Genomic DNA, 18,289 nt, shown 5'->3' on the forward strand with positions numbered 1-18,289 from the left:
CGTGCAGCTACAGGAGGAATAAATGGCTTCCTCGTGTTAGTGCAGCCGCCCCTGACCGCGCTGCTGTTCCTCTTGGAAGCTTTTTCATCTCCACGGTCAGATTATCGCCGCGGAAACGTCAAAATAATGTGTTTGGGTTCAGCGTGGGCACAGCTGACATAAGGAGGCGATTAAAGCACTTTTGCACAGTTTGCTCATCCATCCACCCCGAGCTCCTCCTGACACCAACATCTCTGCAGACGAGTCTCAGGGTGAGTCGGTCAGCGGCGTCGAGGTCTCTGAGCCACGTCTGGATCTGTGAGCTCGAAATGCACGAGGGCCGCCGCGAGTATCATTTCCCCCTGCCGAGCATATTTTTAGCTTCACAGCCGAGTGTGACACTTCCTGTTAGTCTCATCAGTAACGCCGCTCTGCACCAGGGCGCCTTGCTTCAGTACAACCTACAGTAAATAAAAGTTATGTTGCGATCTTTAAACGCGCGGTGGTTTGGATCAACAACAGAGACAGGAAATAACGTTTTATAATATAAATATAAATAGCACTTCACAGCTGCGGCAGTTTTACCACATTTGGAGCCTTTTGTGTAACTCGTGGTCGTGACGAACGCCTGCTGTAGTTGCTACTGTTGCCCCACATCCTCCAACACCTGCAGCACGCACACACACACGAACACACACGAACACCCACACCTGTACGTGTGTCCTTGTGGGGACGTGCGAAGGTTTTCGACCATGTGAGGACCCGCCGTCGGATCTCCGCCCTGTTTTCCGGGTCAGCCGCGGTTTTCCAGTTTGCCTGAATCAGGTGTTTGTTCTGGCGCCGTTTAACGAGCGCTGCTGCTGAAGTAGACCTGCGAGCGTCTGTGGTTTCCTCTGGGAGCGTCAGCTGCAGGTCAACAGCTGAACGTAAAAGCGTCGTCAGATAAAAAGATGCTTTTCTTTCGTCTCCATTACGTTTGTTTCACATCTGCTGTGAAAGATTCTTTCTTCATTTTCAATCATCTGCAGCTCAGCCACAGAAACACAAACAAATCCGCTCATCATCGTTAAAAACACGTTTCATGCAAAGACGATTTATTCTTATTATTTACTGACATCATTTCCATCGAGACATGAAACCACGAGACGCACGTTTGCAGAGTCGGCCTGTTGGACGCAACAACATCCTCTCTGATCAGAGCCGCCCTCATCAATTAGTCCAGGATCAAAATAATCCTTCTTTGTCTGATACCTCATTTCACTCTAATCTATAAGTAATCAATACTCAATGATCTCTGTGTTTCTGCAGACTAACTGAATAATAACTGTGTGTGTGCGTCAGTGCGTGACTTCAGGGTGTCCATTCGGAGGACGGAGGCGTCTGATCGCTGCAGGCTGAAGGGGGACGGCGTTCTGCGAGCTGACATGGACGCTCTGCACCTGCTGGACAAGGGAGGGGACATCGTGTACACCTGGCCGTACAGATACCTGCGGCGCTTTGGACGCGACAAGGTGAGACACACTTTCAGAATAAAATTCTCAGCAGGAAGTTTCTGGAGTAAAGAGATCGCGTGCTGGTTCACGGGATTGTGACCGGACTCGTTTCTTTGCTGATTTCCTGACACTCGCAGCTTCTCGGCTGCAGGAAACGTCTGACACGTCCTGCTGTAAAACATGACGCCGTGTTTGCTCGTCAGCCTGTGAGCGTCTCTGCTTTCTGCTTCCTTTAGGCCACTTTCTCCTTCGAGGCGGGTCGGCGCTGCGACTCCGGCGAAGGGAACTTTGAGTTCGACACCAAACAGGGGAACGTCCTTTTCCAGGCCGTGGAAGCCGCCATCAACCTGCAGAAGGTCGCCCCTCCCCACAGACAGACCTCCGGGGGGGGCCAGGCGAGTCCAGACACCACCCAGAGCTTCAGCTTGCCCCCCCCACCGCACAGCCTGCCACTGGCCCAGAGCAGGACGCTGCCTCCGCCCCGCAGCCAGATGCCCCCGGCCGCTCAGGTGAGCCCACCCCTCAGTTCCTGAACGCTCAGAGCTCGGGTACGACTGAGCTTTAAACGCCCCGCCTTCTCTCTGCAGGCAGCGGACGACGTGTACAGCATGGTGAGCGAGCCGCCGAACCTCCAGATGATTCATCACATCGACAAAGAGAGCTGCAACGCCTCACAGCAGCAGCAGCAGCGCCCCCAGATGGTAAGAAGTGGAACAGAGGCCAAAACAGTAAAATCAGAAAGCAGAGCGTTTGTAAGGATGGCGAGTGGCGAGTGTTTCACGATTAAAGCAGCTGCAGCGAAACTGCGTCTTCACGTCCTTTATTTAAGCAGCTGTAAACGAGAGAAGCTGAAGTAACAACAGCTCACCTGTGCTGACACCAGCTTATTAAAACACATCATGATAAGCTGGTGTCAGCACAGGTAAGCGTACCTGCCGGGAGCTCGCAGCGCCGTGAGTGACCCTTCACCGACCGCCCCCCTAACGCTCGTCACAGCCTCCCTCATACTCCATCTTTCCCCCACGCCTTGTCCTTCCTTTGAAGGCGGAGCCAGAAGCTCCCTTGCCCTGGGTCTTTCATCAGCCGCGGCCCGGATGTCGTCCTCCCACAGGAAGGTCCGGCCTTCCGGCGTAGGGTTACCTGATGATCTCAGTGGGACATCAGAGACAAGAGGGTGCTCCACCCCCCATCCCCGCCTCTGGGCCAATGGGAACCAGTTTACCTCTGCTCACGCCGGAGCTGGTCCAGAATATGTTTTTAGTTCCTGAGGAAATGATGAGGTCACAGTGGGAACAGGAAGTGACTCCATTTATTAAATAATACAACAAACCGCGCTGATAAATATCCCAGGATATGACACAAAGAGGGGCCTCTTTTCAAACCGGCGAGCAGGCGGAGGGCCGTCGGTGTTTCACACAAGCCAATAATCTTTGGCGCTCGTGTGTTTTCACAGTATTTGGTTGGACTGATGTATTTTTATTGTCCTTGGCTCCAAACCTCAGCTTCGACTCGCTTACGATGGCTCCTCAGTCGAGGTTCAGAGTATCAGAGTTCATATGAAATAGTTTCCACAGTCACACGTGTCGTCATTTTGTTCTCTGAAATATGTTCAGAGAAGAAGAGCGAGGGCGGCTGCCAGCAGCTGCTTCATCAGCTGGCAGGTGGAGGCACAGTGGTGCTTCTGCAGGTGAGTGTCACAGCTGTGGGGAGTGTCACAGCTGTGGGGAGTGTCACAGCTGTGGGGAGTGTCACAGCTGTGGGGAGTGTCACAGGATGCTTCGACGTTCACGTCGTGCTCTGTCCTGATGTCTGTCAGACTTGTTTGCTTCTTATTGGACACCCTTAGCTGATGACGATGACATCATTCAATCGCGACGCCGTTCAGTCACTGTTTGATTCAATGATGATGTAAGTGAACGCGTGATACTGACCCACTTCCTGTCCTGTTCTCAGTGTCGTCTCGAGCCTCCGGTGGACAAAACGCTGACCGGAGTGAAGAGTTTGAACCTGGACTCTCGCCTCCCCGCCCCTCGCAAGAATCAGGTCAAGATGATCTCCAGCTGCCCCCTGCCCAACGCCAGCCCCGACTCCAGCCCTAATCTCAACACTGGCCCCGCCCCCGGCTCGGTCCCCAACCCACGCCTCAGCCCCAAGCCCAGCGCCAAGCCGGAGCAGACGTACTCGCAGATCACCATGTCGACCGAGAGAAGCACCAAGAGGGAGAAGAGGAGCGCCAACGTGGCGGCGCCCTGCACCGGCAGCGAGGCAGACTACTCGCTGCCCTTCGACACCATCGCCAAGAACGTCATGACCGACATCCTGAAGTCTCACCGTACAGACAGCGGCCACGCGGGCGCCGACCCGCTGTACGACAGCATTGACGAGATGAAGATCAGGAACGTCTTCAGGAGCGACGGTGACGCCGTCAAGACGTTGGACCACATCTATGACGAGCCCGAAGGCTGCGCCGCCGCCGCCGCCAAAGGACAGAAATCCACCCCCTCCACCTCGGTGTACGACGACCCCGAGGAGATGAGAGGAGATGCCTGGAGGATTATGGGTACAGCTGCTGACCCCAAAGGTCACGAGTACCCGTATAACCCCCGAGTCGATGACTACGCCGTGCCCAAACAAGCCCAGAGGGCGTTTCCCAAATCACAAAGCAGCAACGAAGAAGCAGAAGAAGAAGAAGAAGAAGCGGACGAGGAGAGCGAGGAGCCTGGGTTAAGGGAGGAGCTTAGAGAGCAGCACCAGGATTCGCCGTACAACAACGTGATGGTGAAAATGGCGTAGAAGAGACCCGAGCGCCGAAGTTAGTTTTACAGAATTATTTATAAGTTGTAACTTTGAGTTTGGTTGATCATGTGACCGATGTCTCCTTCAGGCACTTTGTAAAGTTTAACTCTGAGCGAACCGGCGCTGTCGGCGCCACCTGCTGGTTCTTACTCGCTTTCTCCAGTTTTGTTGCTTTTACCTTGAATGTGGGCGCTGCCGTGATGATGTTACGTGTCGTATGTTCATGTGAACTCGTGCAGCTGTGAGGACAATAAAGTCGAACTGTAGCATCCGTGTCACGACTCAGACTTTCATCACTTCATACACGTTCATTTACACGCAGCTACGATGATACAAACGAAACTAAATATAATAAACGTAACTTCACTGTCATTGAGTAACTTTATTAGCAGCGTCCTCCTGAAATGTGCCAACAACATCGTCCTCCTCTCTGTGGTTGCTACGGTAACGCCTAAACATTTCTTTCAGAATAAGGTGATGTCCAAATTCATGTGCTGCATCCTCTTTTCTTTTTTTATGTGAACAATTGAACAAGTTCACATAAAAAGTTGTAGAAAGGCTAAAATAAATGTCACAGCTCGCAGTATCTCCAAGTCAGGTATAAATATATATATTTATATATATAATATATATAAATACAAACACAAGCAGGAAAGCAGAAAAAGTTTAGGAGAAAACAAACGATTAAAACAGGAAGAGGTGCTCGAGGTATAAAACATAAATCAACTGCACGTTCGACACAGTTTTACATGCTTTGGAGTCAGTGCTGTTATTTCGATTCTCTAGATAATTGGAGAGCAAAGCTTTAAAAACAAAGATGTTTGACGCTGTTGTGAAAATTTAGTACAATGAAAGTGAAATTTGGCAGAAATAATCAGAAGATTGATGATATATCTTTTTTGGATTCATTTTGTCGGTATGTGAGAGGCCAAAGAGAATATGCTGAAACTTCAGTTCACACGAGGGATCAAATTTGGTGTTTATAAAATTATTTAGATCAATCCAAAGCACATGTGTTTACGTGCGTTCCCAAAATACATCACATGTTGTTTCCTCTGCTGCAAAACGTACAAAGAGGATCAATATCTTTCTTACATTTAACCTGATGTGTCTTTAATAACATCTCTGGATCAACTTTAGAGTAGCTTCTCCGACATTATCAGTGATAATAAAAGTGTTTTCAGTCTATGTCATTGTAAATATTGTCCCAGTAAAACACAGCTGCAGGTCTGGAAACAACATCTCTTTGAATGATTTGTCTAATATATTGATTTGTGGCTTTATCACTCAGTAAAGGACAGATGGTACCGATGTACATGCAGGATTTAGTTCTGTAATAACACAGTTTCTACCTTCAGGAGCAACACCAACAACCTCTCACCTGGTATCACATCAGAAACTGCAGCATATTCTTGTGTTGACAGGAAAATCATAAACAGTTAATTGACCGTTAGAGTTCAGTAACTGACTCACAGGAAAAATATATCAACCTGTTTCTGAATGTATAATGATTTGTTCTTAAATGTAACATCCTGATTGTTCCAAACGAGATATTTATGGGAGAAAAGTTGTGAGAGTCTGATCAACCAAGATGAGAAGAGTTGACTGTGAGAGTTTAAATTAGAGATATTGTAATTGCATCTTAGCAGGAAGTGCATTCACTCCTCCGAGTTAAAGAAATGTTTGGTAATAAAAATCCAAATTGAACTGGGATTTAAAAAGAGTTTGAGCCATTTGATTTTAAAATCATTTAGGGAAGTGAAATCTAAAGAATTGTTTATCATTTCATTTTTTAATAATATTTTATCAGTTTTTCTTCATATTTCTCTGGAAACATGAAGCCACAGCTGCATAAATAAGTCTGGAGAAGCTTCAGCTACCAAGGATCTCCCAGTGATGGACAAACGTCTGCGTGGACCCGGGTGCCGACACTCTGAAACTCAAACTTAACTGATGATGATTATTAAGGCAGACAGAACAAAATAAAAGAGCAAAAACAAAGCAAACTAAGCCTAAACTGGGTAAACTAGAGAGGAAGCACAAACTATGGAAAACCCGGCAAACAGAGAAACAAACAAAACTCTAAACATGATGAGGATGATGATGATGATGAGCATATATGAAAACCTGGACGTGGGAACAATGCAGACGATCCGACAAAGACTGACTGAGCACAGACTAAATACACACAGGAAGTGGGAACAGCTGACACACATGAACGTAACGACGTCACAGAGTAAAACTAAACACGATGAACGCAGGAACACCAGACCTCTTCAAAATAAAACAGGAAACGTAAGACGCAGACATGAAACACATGAAGGGCAAAGGAGACTCAACAGGGGAGGGAGACACAAGAGGATCTAATAACAAACTAGAACAACCTAAAAATGAGCTTAGAGAACCTGAAGGGCTTAAACGTAAAGTAAAACGCGGTCACAGAGGATCCTGACACTTTGAAGCCAAACATTAAATCTTTGTTGTGTTGCAGTTATGAGAGTTTTCAGTTAATCTGTCTTTTTGAATGATAATACCAAGATATGTAACCTTATTGTTAACAGGAACACCTGATATAACAGGATAATGTAACAGGCAGACGTTGAGCTTCAGAGAAGCTACGGAGGAATTATTGACGACGAGCTTCATCAACTTGATATTTATCCTTTAAACAAAGTGTTGTGTCATCTCTTAGTTGAGTAACAGATAAAGTTCTGCCAGCAACAGACCCACCTGCTGTTTTTAACATGAAGTAACTGCATCTGCAGCGATCGGGCAACCTCGACGGATCCCACGGTCGATACCATACGAGAGTTTGAGCTGTTTGCATCTGCTTATAACGTTTGAATGGATGTTTTAAACATATTTCCAAAACCAAAAATACCAAGAGCTCTGAACATGAACGGTCAACTATTATCTGTGATCTGAAGGATCCAAAACAATCTCATGCTGTTAGTTAAGCTTCTGCCAGTCATTAAACCAGGCTGTGTTTCATCAATGGTGTCATTAAGGGCACATTTTAATTATAAAAACATGATTTTATCATCATTATTCAGTGAAACAGGTCCAATTTTCTTTGAGGTTTAGGAGTCAAAGTAAATGGTCCCTGAGGAGGGAGGGAGCGTTTCATTATCAGTGCTTCCTGTCACGACTGGGCAGCAGTGGGCTGATGAATAAATGAGGAGCCAAGACGGTGATGAAGACGCGAGTGGAGGTTTATTTACAGTGACAATAACAGAGGTGAGGGAGGACTGACATAAACCTGAACTGGCTGAAACAAACAATCCTGGAACATCAGGTCAGCAGGAGAAACTCAGAGATGACGACAGCTGAACAGATGTAGAGAAACATCTGAACACAGGCGACGCGACGAGGAGCACAGACACACACCAGGTAATCAGGATGGCAGACAGGACACAGCTGGAACTGATGGACATGACGAGACACAGACCTACAAAGTAAAACAGGAAACAGACTGTTTTACAAACCAGCTGGAGACACGAACAGAGCACAGAGACACAGGTAGGGACGATAAACACAACTCAGACCCTGAGAACAAAATCAGAATAAATGATCATAAACTTAAAGCGCCGGGTCACCGTCCAGGACACTTTCAGTTTATACTTTAAAAGCGTGAGAAGTGAAAATAATTAGTAACATTCAGAAGTTCACCCGTCCCTCCTGGACTAAGCTTCATTTTATTAACAGCACCTGATGGGAGCATCACACAGTTTTATTATCGTCACTAATTGTTTTAAGATCACCTCAGGAATGAGAGTTTTTCCACGGCTTCTGTAGAAAATTAGATTCATATAAAGTTTTATAAAACCTTCACAAATCCCTCGAGGGTCGTGTGACCCATCTGAAGTTTAGTCGAGCTGTTTCCTGCTCGCCCGCACACAAAGGCACCTTTTGCCTTGTAAATATATATGATCTCATTTTAATTGTAGAATTTGACGTCTGTTCCTGTTATCTTCAGATTATCAGCTGATCTCGACAAAGTGATATTTGTAACTATTCCAGCTCTTTCATCATAAGAGACCTCAATTCAAATTTCATGACCTCCAACTTTTACTAAAAGCATTTTCAGCACGTCGTTCCAACACTCACCAATCTTTGTTTTAATTTCCTTCACAGTCCTTCAGTAGAAGAGAATCATTTAATTTCCAATATGAATTCACTCTTACACAGATTACTGGCAGACAAACATATCTGCAAATATAGTTTTATGACCTGTCGAGGGCAACATGATGTAGAAACATGTTGGGATAAAGGATCAGAAATGAACCAACAATCAACACGAGACTGATGAACCGGATCTATTTTCCATGAAAATTCCTTAATTGTTGGATTTTTGAGTCTCCAGATATACATTAGGTCTCTTTCATTTATGAACTTTAACATATAATCACTACTTTCCTGACTTTTACTCCATCATGTTATCGAGTGAATGATTCCAGTCTCCTGATATAATCTTTAGATGAGCAAATTTACTTATTAAAGACTTGATTATTTCATTTAGTACAAGAGTGAAGGTTCAGTCATCCAGGTCATCGTAGTCTAAGGAGCTTGGAAAGAAAAGCGTCTGGACTTCTTTAAGTTACTTGAAGACGTTTCACCTTCATCCGAGAAGCTTCTTCAGTTCGAAGGTCAAATGGTGGAGAGTCCCAGATATAACCCTAGTGGGAGTTTCCCCCCACAGAGGGACAAAAGGACCCCCTGATGATCCTCTAATCGCCTGAGCCAAGGTGTGAAACTGGGTGTGGGTCCCAATCAGTTTCAGGTGAGTTCATTGTGAAACCTGGCCCCACCCTGTGATGTCCTGAGGTCAGAGGGCCCAGGATGAGTGGCTCTGTAGCCGGTGTATCAGAGGAACTCGACATCCCGGTGTGACCCAGCAACACGCTCAGACACAAACTGGTTCGCCTGAAAGACAAAACTCCCTGAGATGAAGTTAATAGTAAGCTTCAGGTCACTAACTCTCTTCTCGATGTTAGCTCCTTGCTTCGATAGCCATCTTGAGCGTCGTAACAACGCTGTCTGCGTGTCGGTTTCTGTTCTTACCAGAAGGTTTTGACGGGGAGCAAACCGGAGTTCAGAGCTCTCATTGGAGCCATCACTAGAAGCGTGCACCTTAGAGTCCGCTTTGCTGTTTTTAAAGGAGTTTTAAGACGGAGTGAGTTCTGCAGCAGACCGTTCACAAGGCCGCCATCTCGGCCCTCCTGTGCTGCGTCCTGCTGAGGCCGCATTTATAGACCAATTACGTCACAGCAACGCAACAAGGCTGTCCCAATAGACTCCTCCGAATATGGCCGACAAATGCGTCCTCCTTTTCCCCAGATTTGAAGGCCGGGTCGGGTGTGTCCTTCGTGGCCCACCATATCCCAGAATTCATAGCGCGGCCCAACCAGCTACAGTTTCCAACAATGGTGGCAGCTACTAAGTTTTAATATTACTCTTATTAATCTTTCTTTGTCACAAACTTAAGATATCTTCAGGCGAGAAAGTAGCTGTGTAAACATCAAATATCTGCTTGTTTATCAAAACATCGCATATTTGTAAAAGTGCGTTTTCTGAGATGTCTGCTACCCACCAGCTCGACAGCTGACCGGGCCGAGAACGCCACAACTCCCAGCACATCATGTTCAGATCACCGCCGTCTTTCGCTGCTCAGGTTAAACGTGACATATACGTCACTTAGACCAGCGGTCCCCAACCCCGGGCCGGGCCGCGAGTCGTTTGGTACCGGGCCGCGAGAGTTGAGGCTCAGGTGTGAAATGTTTGGTTTTCAGGGATTTTATCGTTTTTATCGTTGACTCGGTTTTCCTGGGTCTTTTCACGTGTGTTATGAATAAATCTTCTTTTTTCGGTACTAGTTTTATTTTGTTGTATTTATCCGCGACACCTTAAAGGCCGGTCCATGAAAATATTGTCGGGCAGAAACCGGTCCGTGGTGCAAAAAAGGTTGGAGACCGCTGCCTTAGACAACCTAAAAATGTTATTGTTGGGCTTTTTTCAGTGTTTTATTTGTTCGTGAGTAAATCGGTTTAGCTGAGATCAAAGTTATTAGATAAAATAAAACTTTATTAATCGGGTGGGTTCCTCCTTGGTTTTCACACAGCTGATTAAACAGAAGTGTGAGAGTCGAGAGTTTCCTCCAGTGTCCTGTTATATTTAGACAGCAAGGAGCAGACGGAGTTTATTAAACTCCACCAACACAGCGGTGACGCAGGTCAGAAGGCTGGACCGTCACATTTCACGGCCGTTTACTTCCGGCCTACCCGACCTTCTGAGGACCCACGTAGACAGCGAAGGCCGGGTCCTCAGAAGGATGCAGCCCATGAATTTGGACACAGCTTAAGACGCACAACTACAACACGGGACAGACCGAAGGAAACGGAGTTAATGATAAAAACCCTGAAAGCCTCGTGGCGCGGGGGCTGAGGACCGCTGCTCTGGAGCGCAAACATTTCATATTTACAACAGTGACAAAACAACATAAAGACTGAAACCATCCACTTTTCAGGGTCACGGGGGGCTGGAGCCCCTCCCAGCTGTCATAGAGCGAGAGGCGGGTCCACCCTGGACAGGTCGCCAGTGTGTCGCAGGGCCGACACACGGAGACAGACAACCATTCACACCTGTGGGCAATTTAGATTGATCAGTGAACCTGTCCCCACCAGCTGCATGTCTGTGGACGGAGCCGGAGTACCAGAGAGAACCCACGCAGACATGCAAACGTCACACAGAAAGACCTGATGGTGGAGCTGGACTCTGGACCTTGTTGCTGTGAGAGTGCTGACCACCGTGCTGCCAAGACTAAAACCAGCAGAGTAAAATCAGACGTACTTTTACACAGTGAAAAATCATATTTACACTCTAAATGTAAGAAGCAGCTGCAAGAATGTACAACACAGAAATATAGAATTTATCCAGCAGGGGGCAGCACAACACCTGTTTTATCCTTTATGTGGGCTTCAATGAGTGTGTGAATAGAATAGAATAGAATAGAATAGAATAGGCCTTTATTGTCACTGTACAGGTACAGTACATGTACAGGTGCTCCACACTGACTGTGACAGAGTAAAGAACAAAGTGCTTGGAAGGACTGAGTGATGAGGGCGGGGCTCCGGTTGGTGGGCGGGGTCCGAGGGGTCACCTGTGATGGTTTACCTGAGAGAGGAGGATGTGGCGATGTGAGAGGGCAGCTGGGCGGTGTTACTGACCCTCTGTGCAGCTGATTGTGAAATCAAAGTTATCAGATAATATAGATGATAAGATACAAATGATAAAAATAAGGTGTCTAAATGATTAATCACACGCTGTCAGATTTATGATCAGAGTCAACATTTTACACACTGATTTACAACAGAGATGTAACATCAGCGTGTCCACATCTGGACAACAGAGATGTAACATCAGCGTGTCCACATCTGGACAACAGAGATGTAACATCAGTGTGTCCACATCTGGACAACAGAGATGTAACATCAGCGTGTCCACATCTGGACAAACAGAGATGTAACATCAGTGTGTCCACATCTGGACAACAGAGATGTAACATCAGTGTGTCCACATCTGGACAACAGAGATGTAACATCAGCGTGTCCACATCTGGACAACAGAGATGTAACATCAGCGTGTCCACATCTGGACAACAGAGATGTAACATCAGCGTGTCCACATCTGGACAAACAGAGATGTAACATCAGTGTGTCCACATCTGGACAACAGAGATGTAACATCAGCGTGTCCACATCTGGACAACAGAGATGTAACATCAGCGTGTCCACATCTGGACAAACAGAGATGTAACATCAGTGTGTCCACATCTGGACAACAGAGATGTAACATCAGCGTGTCCACATCTGGACAAACAGAGATGTAACATCAGCGTGTCCACATCTGGACAACAGAGATGTAACATCAGCGTGTCCACATCTGGACAAACAGAGATGTAACATCAGAGTGTCCACATCTGGACAACAGAGATGTAACATCAGCGTGTCCACATCTGGACAACAGAGATGTAACATCAGCGTGTCCACATCTGGACAACAGAGATGTAACATCAGCGTGTCCACATCTGGACAACAGAGATGTAACATCAGCGTGTCCACATCTGGACAACAGAGATGTAACATCAGCGTGTCCACATCTGGACAAACAGAGATGTAACATCAGTGTGTCCACATCTGGACAACAGGCTCGTATTGGTGACATCATCTGTGAGAAAGCATCACAGCGTCGCGCTTCTGATCTGTGGATTCGTCTCACAATCACAGTGGACGAGACGTCAGAGAAGTGGCTTCAGTCCATGAAACCTCCAAACCTCCAAACCTCTCTTCATCATTAAAGATTCACTCTGTGGGGACTCGAGGTCGTCTCCACAGAGTGTTTGAACAGATTTATGTCCCCACAATGTCAGTAATACAGACACACACACACACACACAGACACACGCACACACACACACACACACACACACACACACACACACACACACACACACACACACACACACACAGACACACACCCTCGGGGACCGAACAGGCTATAGAGGAGTCCCAGCATGCATCTCTCTGTTTGCCTTGCAATTCAGCTGGAGTGTGTGAGTGTGTGTTTGTGCGTGTGTGTGTGTGTCTGTGTGTGCGTGTGTGCTCGGTGGCCTGGAAGCTGAAGGGACGCCTCCTCACGAACACCAGAGAGCAAAATGAAACATGGAGGTCGCTCGTGTCTGACTTCATGTTTGCAGCTGAGATCAGACTCCAAGGACCTGCCAGTGACATCACACAAAGAGGCGGAGCTACACACAGAGGGGACCATGTTGTTATTTGGGGACCGTCCCTGCTCAGATGGCGGTGCGGGGACCGTCCACGTGTTTCACGGTGAAATCGTAGTTTTAGTGCCTGAGCGGCAGAGTTCAAGCGGGGGAGGGGTTTATATCACGCTTCCCCAGCAGGTAATAAACGCCACGTGGCGGTAGGGTCCCCCGCCTGATGGAAACCTTAAAACCAAGGGGCGTACAAAAGAGGCCGCCCATGGATGCTCGCTTCAGTGCTCACAGCCGTGACCCTCGCAGCGGGAAGGAGTGGCTGCTGATTGTGAGGTCAGGCTGGCGTTACCTGAGTGAGCTACCTTTAGCTTCCCCTGCAGCTACTGCCCAACAATACTGCTCTCTGATTGGATGATCTGTCAAATTAACAGCAGGTGGACTGAGATCATGTGGTGAACACACCTGATGACATCACTGCGTGTTAATTACAGTTTTATGCAGTGGGTAGGTGGGGGAGTGGGGAGGGGGTAACGAGAGGTTCAAAATGCATGTTTCTGTGGCAACCACACGAAGGATGTGGAGCTGCATCTGTGTTGCCGTGGTAACTATCACGGCAGCGATGCAAAGCCGAGAAAGAGAAAGAACCAGAGAAGAAGAGCAGAGCGCTGGGTTCTTCTTCTGCTGCTCTGCGAGCGCTCGCACAGCGTGTGGTCAACACGTCACTGCACATTCACCGTTTAGGAAGACGTCCTATAAACCGAACCTCTGAGTTCATCTAATGTCCACACGAGGGCAGCCTCCAGCGGGCAGGTGACTAACCACGCTCCTAACACCTGCTGGAGTCAGTGCTTGGTAACGAGCACCATCCTAAACCTTCAACGGTCCAATCAGCACGCAGTAAAATCATGTGAAGGTTGTCAGAGTCGTTTTTAGTTTTAGAACAACAAACTCTTTTTGCTAGGCCACCCTTTGTTTGACAGGAAAATCTACACAGCTGTTTCTGTGTGTTTGGACATGTAAACAATGTTTCGAATCACTGAAAACTGAGGTTTTTAAAACTTTTTTGCGTTTACCTGTGGACGAGGAATACAGAGTTTGTCACGTCAAAGGTATGTGCCTTTATTCACGCCACGCTGTGGCCACGTTATTGTTTACATGAGATGAACTGCAGAATGATAGAGACGAAATACTGTTAATCTGACTGTCTGCAGGTTTTACACACAGTTACTGTCCCTCTGTTTACAAAGGCAGAGGCGTCACGGTGTCATTATTTTACATGTAGTTGTTTTTTCCTGTGTAATAATATTCAACATTGTTATCAATACATTTTTCAATAAATGCCTCTCTGTGCAAAATGGGTTTAAAAACATAAACAGCTGTGGGATCCTGTTTGTCCGTGATTTGAACAGCCCAGCGCTGCTCCCTGCAGGGAAACCAATCCTGCAGGGAGACCTACCTCTGCACCTGTGCAGGTGAAGCCAAAGGGAAGATTTGCTTCACCATATTTTCTCGTCTTTGGCTCAGAATGAAGTTGGTTTGGAAACATATTCAGCGATGCTTCAGCTTCTGCTTTGCATTTGTGGAGGCGCCGTGCTCGCAGTGTCCAAGCGTTGTTTTTCTTTCTTTTTTTAATTCACCCCCCCCCCCACACACACACACACTTTGGGAACCTCTGCTTTACCAGCAGGTGGAAGTCACGAGGCTGAGCACACAGCGCCCCCTGTTGTTGTCCTGACTGTGTCCATCGTTTATATCCAGTCTGTGTAAACATGAAGCCTCCTGCTATGTTGATGACAGCCGTGATTCTGGATCCTCCATCATCACATCGTGTCCTCCTCACGCTCAGCACGGAGCAGCTCCATCTGTTGATGAAGGTCATGTGATGCAGATCCTCCCAGCAGCCAATAAACAGGTGACACGTCACGCTGGTCGTTAGATTTAGTGTCGGTGTCATGCTGAACATTTTCAATAAATAACAGAGAAACGGACAGAGGACGAAATTTCCGACGCTCGTGCCCGTGCTCCTGTGGCTGTCGGTCCCTCTCCTCCGCCTGTGAACGCGCGGGACGCTGGGAGCGCGCGTCAGTGATCCAAGGACAGAGCGGAGGGGCTCGTGAGCATCAGGTCACCTGGAATTCCGCGAGCGTACCGAAACGGAGGAGACCCGGACCCGGAGCAACAGCACCGACCCGGGAGAACCGGGCTGTCCGTGACGCTCCGACCCGGACCCCAGCGATCTCGGTGTCACGGGGCTCCGACGGCTCTCTGTCATAAACAACAGCAGACTCAGACCCACGGACACATCGATCCGGGCCCACGGAAACACGGGAGGACAAAACAGAAATCAACAGGAGGCCGAGTAACGGATCCAGGACCCGCAGGACCGGATCAGTGAGTGTTTGTTGTGCTGTCAATGTGCTGTATGAATGACCGCGGGCAGAACCACGTGACTGTTTTTACACTTTATTGATTCGTTTGGTTTTTTACAAAATTAAAAATAAATAACAAGATCAGAGGGAGTAACTGCAGAGTAACTGAGTATTTTTGTTTGAGTACGGCTCTGAGCAAAGCAAGTCTCCTGCAGCGTGACACAAACTGGACCTGGACTCAGAGCTGGTCTCAGAGCGGACTCGGAGCTGGACTCAGACTGGACTCAGAGCTGGACTCAGAGCTGGTCTCAGACTGGACTCAGTCTGGACTCAGAGCTGGACTCAGAGCTGGTCTCAGACTGGACTCAGTCTGGACTCAGAGCTGGACTCAGTCTGGACTCAGAGCTGGTCTCAGAGCTGGACTCAGAGCTGGACTCGGAGCTGGACTTGGAGCTGGACTCAGAGCTGGACTCAGAGTTGGTCTCAGACTGGACTCAGAGCTGGTCTCAGACTGGACTCAGGCTGGACTCAGAGCTGGACTCAGAGTTGGTCTCAGACTGGACTCAGACTGGACTCAGAGCCGGTCTTAGAGCTGGACTCAGAGCTGGTCTCAGAGCTGGACTCAGACTGGACTCAGAGCCGGTCTTAGAGCTGGACTCAGAGCTGGTCTCAGAGCTGGACTCAGAGCTGGACTCAGAGCTGGTCTCAGACTGGACTCAGAGCCGGTCTCAGAGCTGGTCTCAGACTGGACTCAGAGCTGGTCTCAGAGCTGGTCTCAGACTGGACTCAGAGCTGGACTCAGAGCTGGTCTCGGAGCTGGTCTCAGACTGGACTCAGAGCTGGTCTCAGACTGGACTCAGAGCCGGTCTCAGAGCTGGTCTCAGACTGGACTCAGAGCTGGTCTCAGAGCTGGTCTCAGACTGGACTCAGAGCTTGACTCAGACTGGACTCAGAGCCGGTCTCAGAGCTGGTCTCAGACTGGACTCAGACTGGACTCAGAGCTGGTCTCAGAGCTGGTCTCAGACTGGACTCAAAGCCGGTCTCAGAGCTGGTCTCAGACTGGACTCAGACTGGACTCAGAGCTGGACTCAGAGCTGGACTCGGAGCTGGATTCAGAGCTGGACTCAGAGCTGGTCTCAGAGCTGGTCTCAGACTGGACTCAGAGCTGGACTCAGACTGGACTCAGAGCTGGTCTCAGACTGGTCTCAGACTGGACTCAGAGCCGGTCTCAGAGCTGGTCTCAGAGCTGGTCTCAGACTGGACTCAGAGCTGGTCTCAGAGCTGGTCTCAGACTGGACTCAGAGCTGGACTCAGACTGGACTCAGAGCTGGTCTCAGACTGGTCTCAGACTGGACTCAGAGCCGGTCTCAGAGCTGGTCTCGGAGCTGGACTCAGAGCTGGACTCAGAGCTGGTCTCAGACTGGTCTCAGACTGGACTCAGAGCCGGTCTCAGAGCTGGACTCAGAGCTGGACTCAGACTGGTCTCAGAGCTGGACTCAGAGCTGGACTCAGAGCCGGTCTCAGAGCTGGTCTCAGAGCTGGACTCAGAGCTGGACTCAGACTGGTCTCAGAGCTGGTCTCAGAGCTGGTCTCAGACTGGTCTCAGAGCTGGTCTCAGACTGGACTCAGACTGGACTCACAGCTGGTCTCAGAGCTGGTCTCAGACTGGACTCAGACTGGACTCACAGCTGGTCTCAGAGCTGGTCTCACACTGGACTCAGAGCTGGACTGAGACCGGTCTCAGAGCTGGTCTCAGAGCTGGTCTCAGAGCTGGACTCAGAGCTGGACTCAGACTGGTCTCAGAGCTGGTCTCAGAGCTGGTCTCAGACCAGACTCACACTGGTCTCAGAGCTGGTCTCAGAGCTGGTCTCAGACTGGACTCAGAGCTGGACTCAGACTGGACTCAGAGCTGGTCTCAGACTGGTCTCAGACTGGACTCAGAGCCGGTCTCAGAGCTGGTCTCGGAGCTGGAGTCAGAGCTGGACTCAGAGCTGGTCTCAGACTGGTCTCAGACTGGACTCAGAGCCGGTCTCAGAGCTGGTCTCAGAGCTGGACTCAGAGCTGGACTCAGACTGGTCTCAGAGCTGGACTCAGAGCTGGACTCAGAGCCGGTCTCAGAGCTGGTCTCAGAGCTGGACTCAGAGCTGGACTCAGACTGGTCTCAGAGCTGGTCTCAGAGCTGGTCTCAGACTGGTCTCAGAGCTGGTCTCAGACTGGACTCAGACTGGACTCAGACTGGTCTCAGAGCTGGTCTCAGAGCTGGTCTCAGACTGGTCTCAGAGCTGGTCTCAGAGCTGGTCTCAGAGCTGGTCTCAGAGCTGGTCTCACACTGGACTCAGAGCTGGACTGAGACCGGTCTCAGAGCTGGTCTCAGAGCTGGTCTCAGAGCTGGACTCAGAGCTGGACTCAGACTGGTCTCAGAGCTGGTCTCAGAGCTGGTCTCAGACCAGACTCACACTGGTCTCACACTGGACTCAGAGCTGGACTCAGAGCAGGTCGGGTAGATTTTGGGGGTTTTCTGGGTGTTTTGTGTGTCTGTGCTCTGAGGCATGTTCCTGTATTTCTTGTGTGTCTTTGTGTTTCACTTCCTGCTGTCAGATTTGTCCCCCCGAGCTTTGTTCTTCAGTTTTGCGTCTCTGCCACGTTTGTGTCTTCTTGTATCTTTTGTGTTTGTGCTCGTTTGGTGTGTGCACTTTGTCTCCCTGCAGCTGTTGTGGTTCTGGATGTCTTCATCTTGTGTCTCTTGAGGTTTTTGTTACATTTTTGATCTTGTTCGGAGGTGTTGCAGCTTTGCAGTCGTCACTTTGTGTTTGGCTCTCAGTCGTTGTGGTTCGCGGTCTGTCCGTCTCTTAGTCGTCTCTGCATGTCTCATTTTCTTC

At 48.7% G+C, this 18,289-nt stretch overlaps 2 protein-coding genes across 2 annotated transcripts in view; both read left to right on the plus strand.

The window, feature by feature from the left end:
• Positions 1-4,860, plus strand: part of dok2 (docking protein 2) — an 18,690-nt gene extending 13,830 nt beyond the window's left edge. Inside the window, exons 5-8 of the mRNA XM_085180821.1 lie at positions 1,321-1,490; positions 1,709-1,981; positions 2,060-2,173; positions 3,426-4,860. Of these exons, the coding sequence (XP_085036947.1) occupies positions 1,321-1,490; positions 1,709-1,981; positions 2,060-2,173; positions 3,426-4,265 (1,397 nt within the window). The 3' untranslated portion in view covers positions 4,266-4,860. The remainder of the gene's footprint in view (positions 1-1,320; positions 1,491-1,708; positions 1,982-2,059; positions 2,174-3,425) is intronic.
• Positions 4,861-14,791: 9,931 nt separating this feature from the next.
• The window catches only part of LOC146506029 (glutamate receptor ionotropic, NMDA 1-like), a 64,933-nt gene continuing 61,435 nt past the window's right edge, over positions 14,792-18,289 (plus strand). The window contains 1 exon segment of the mRNA XM_085179827.1: positions 14,792-15,432. Within this exon segment, the coding sequence (XP_085035953.1) occupies position 15,432 (1 nt within the window). The 5' untranslated portion in view covers positions 14,792-15,431.

This window comes from Neolamprologus multifasciatus, chromosome 12 (genome assembly GCF_963576455.1).
Source record: "Neolamprologus multifasciatus chromosome 12, fNeoMul1.2, whole genome shotgun sequence".
Lineage (NCBI taxonomy): Eukaryota > Metazoa > Chordata > Actinopteri > Cichliformes > Cichlidae > Neolamprologus > Neolamprologus multifasciatus.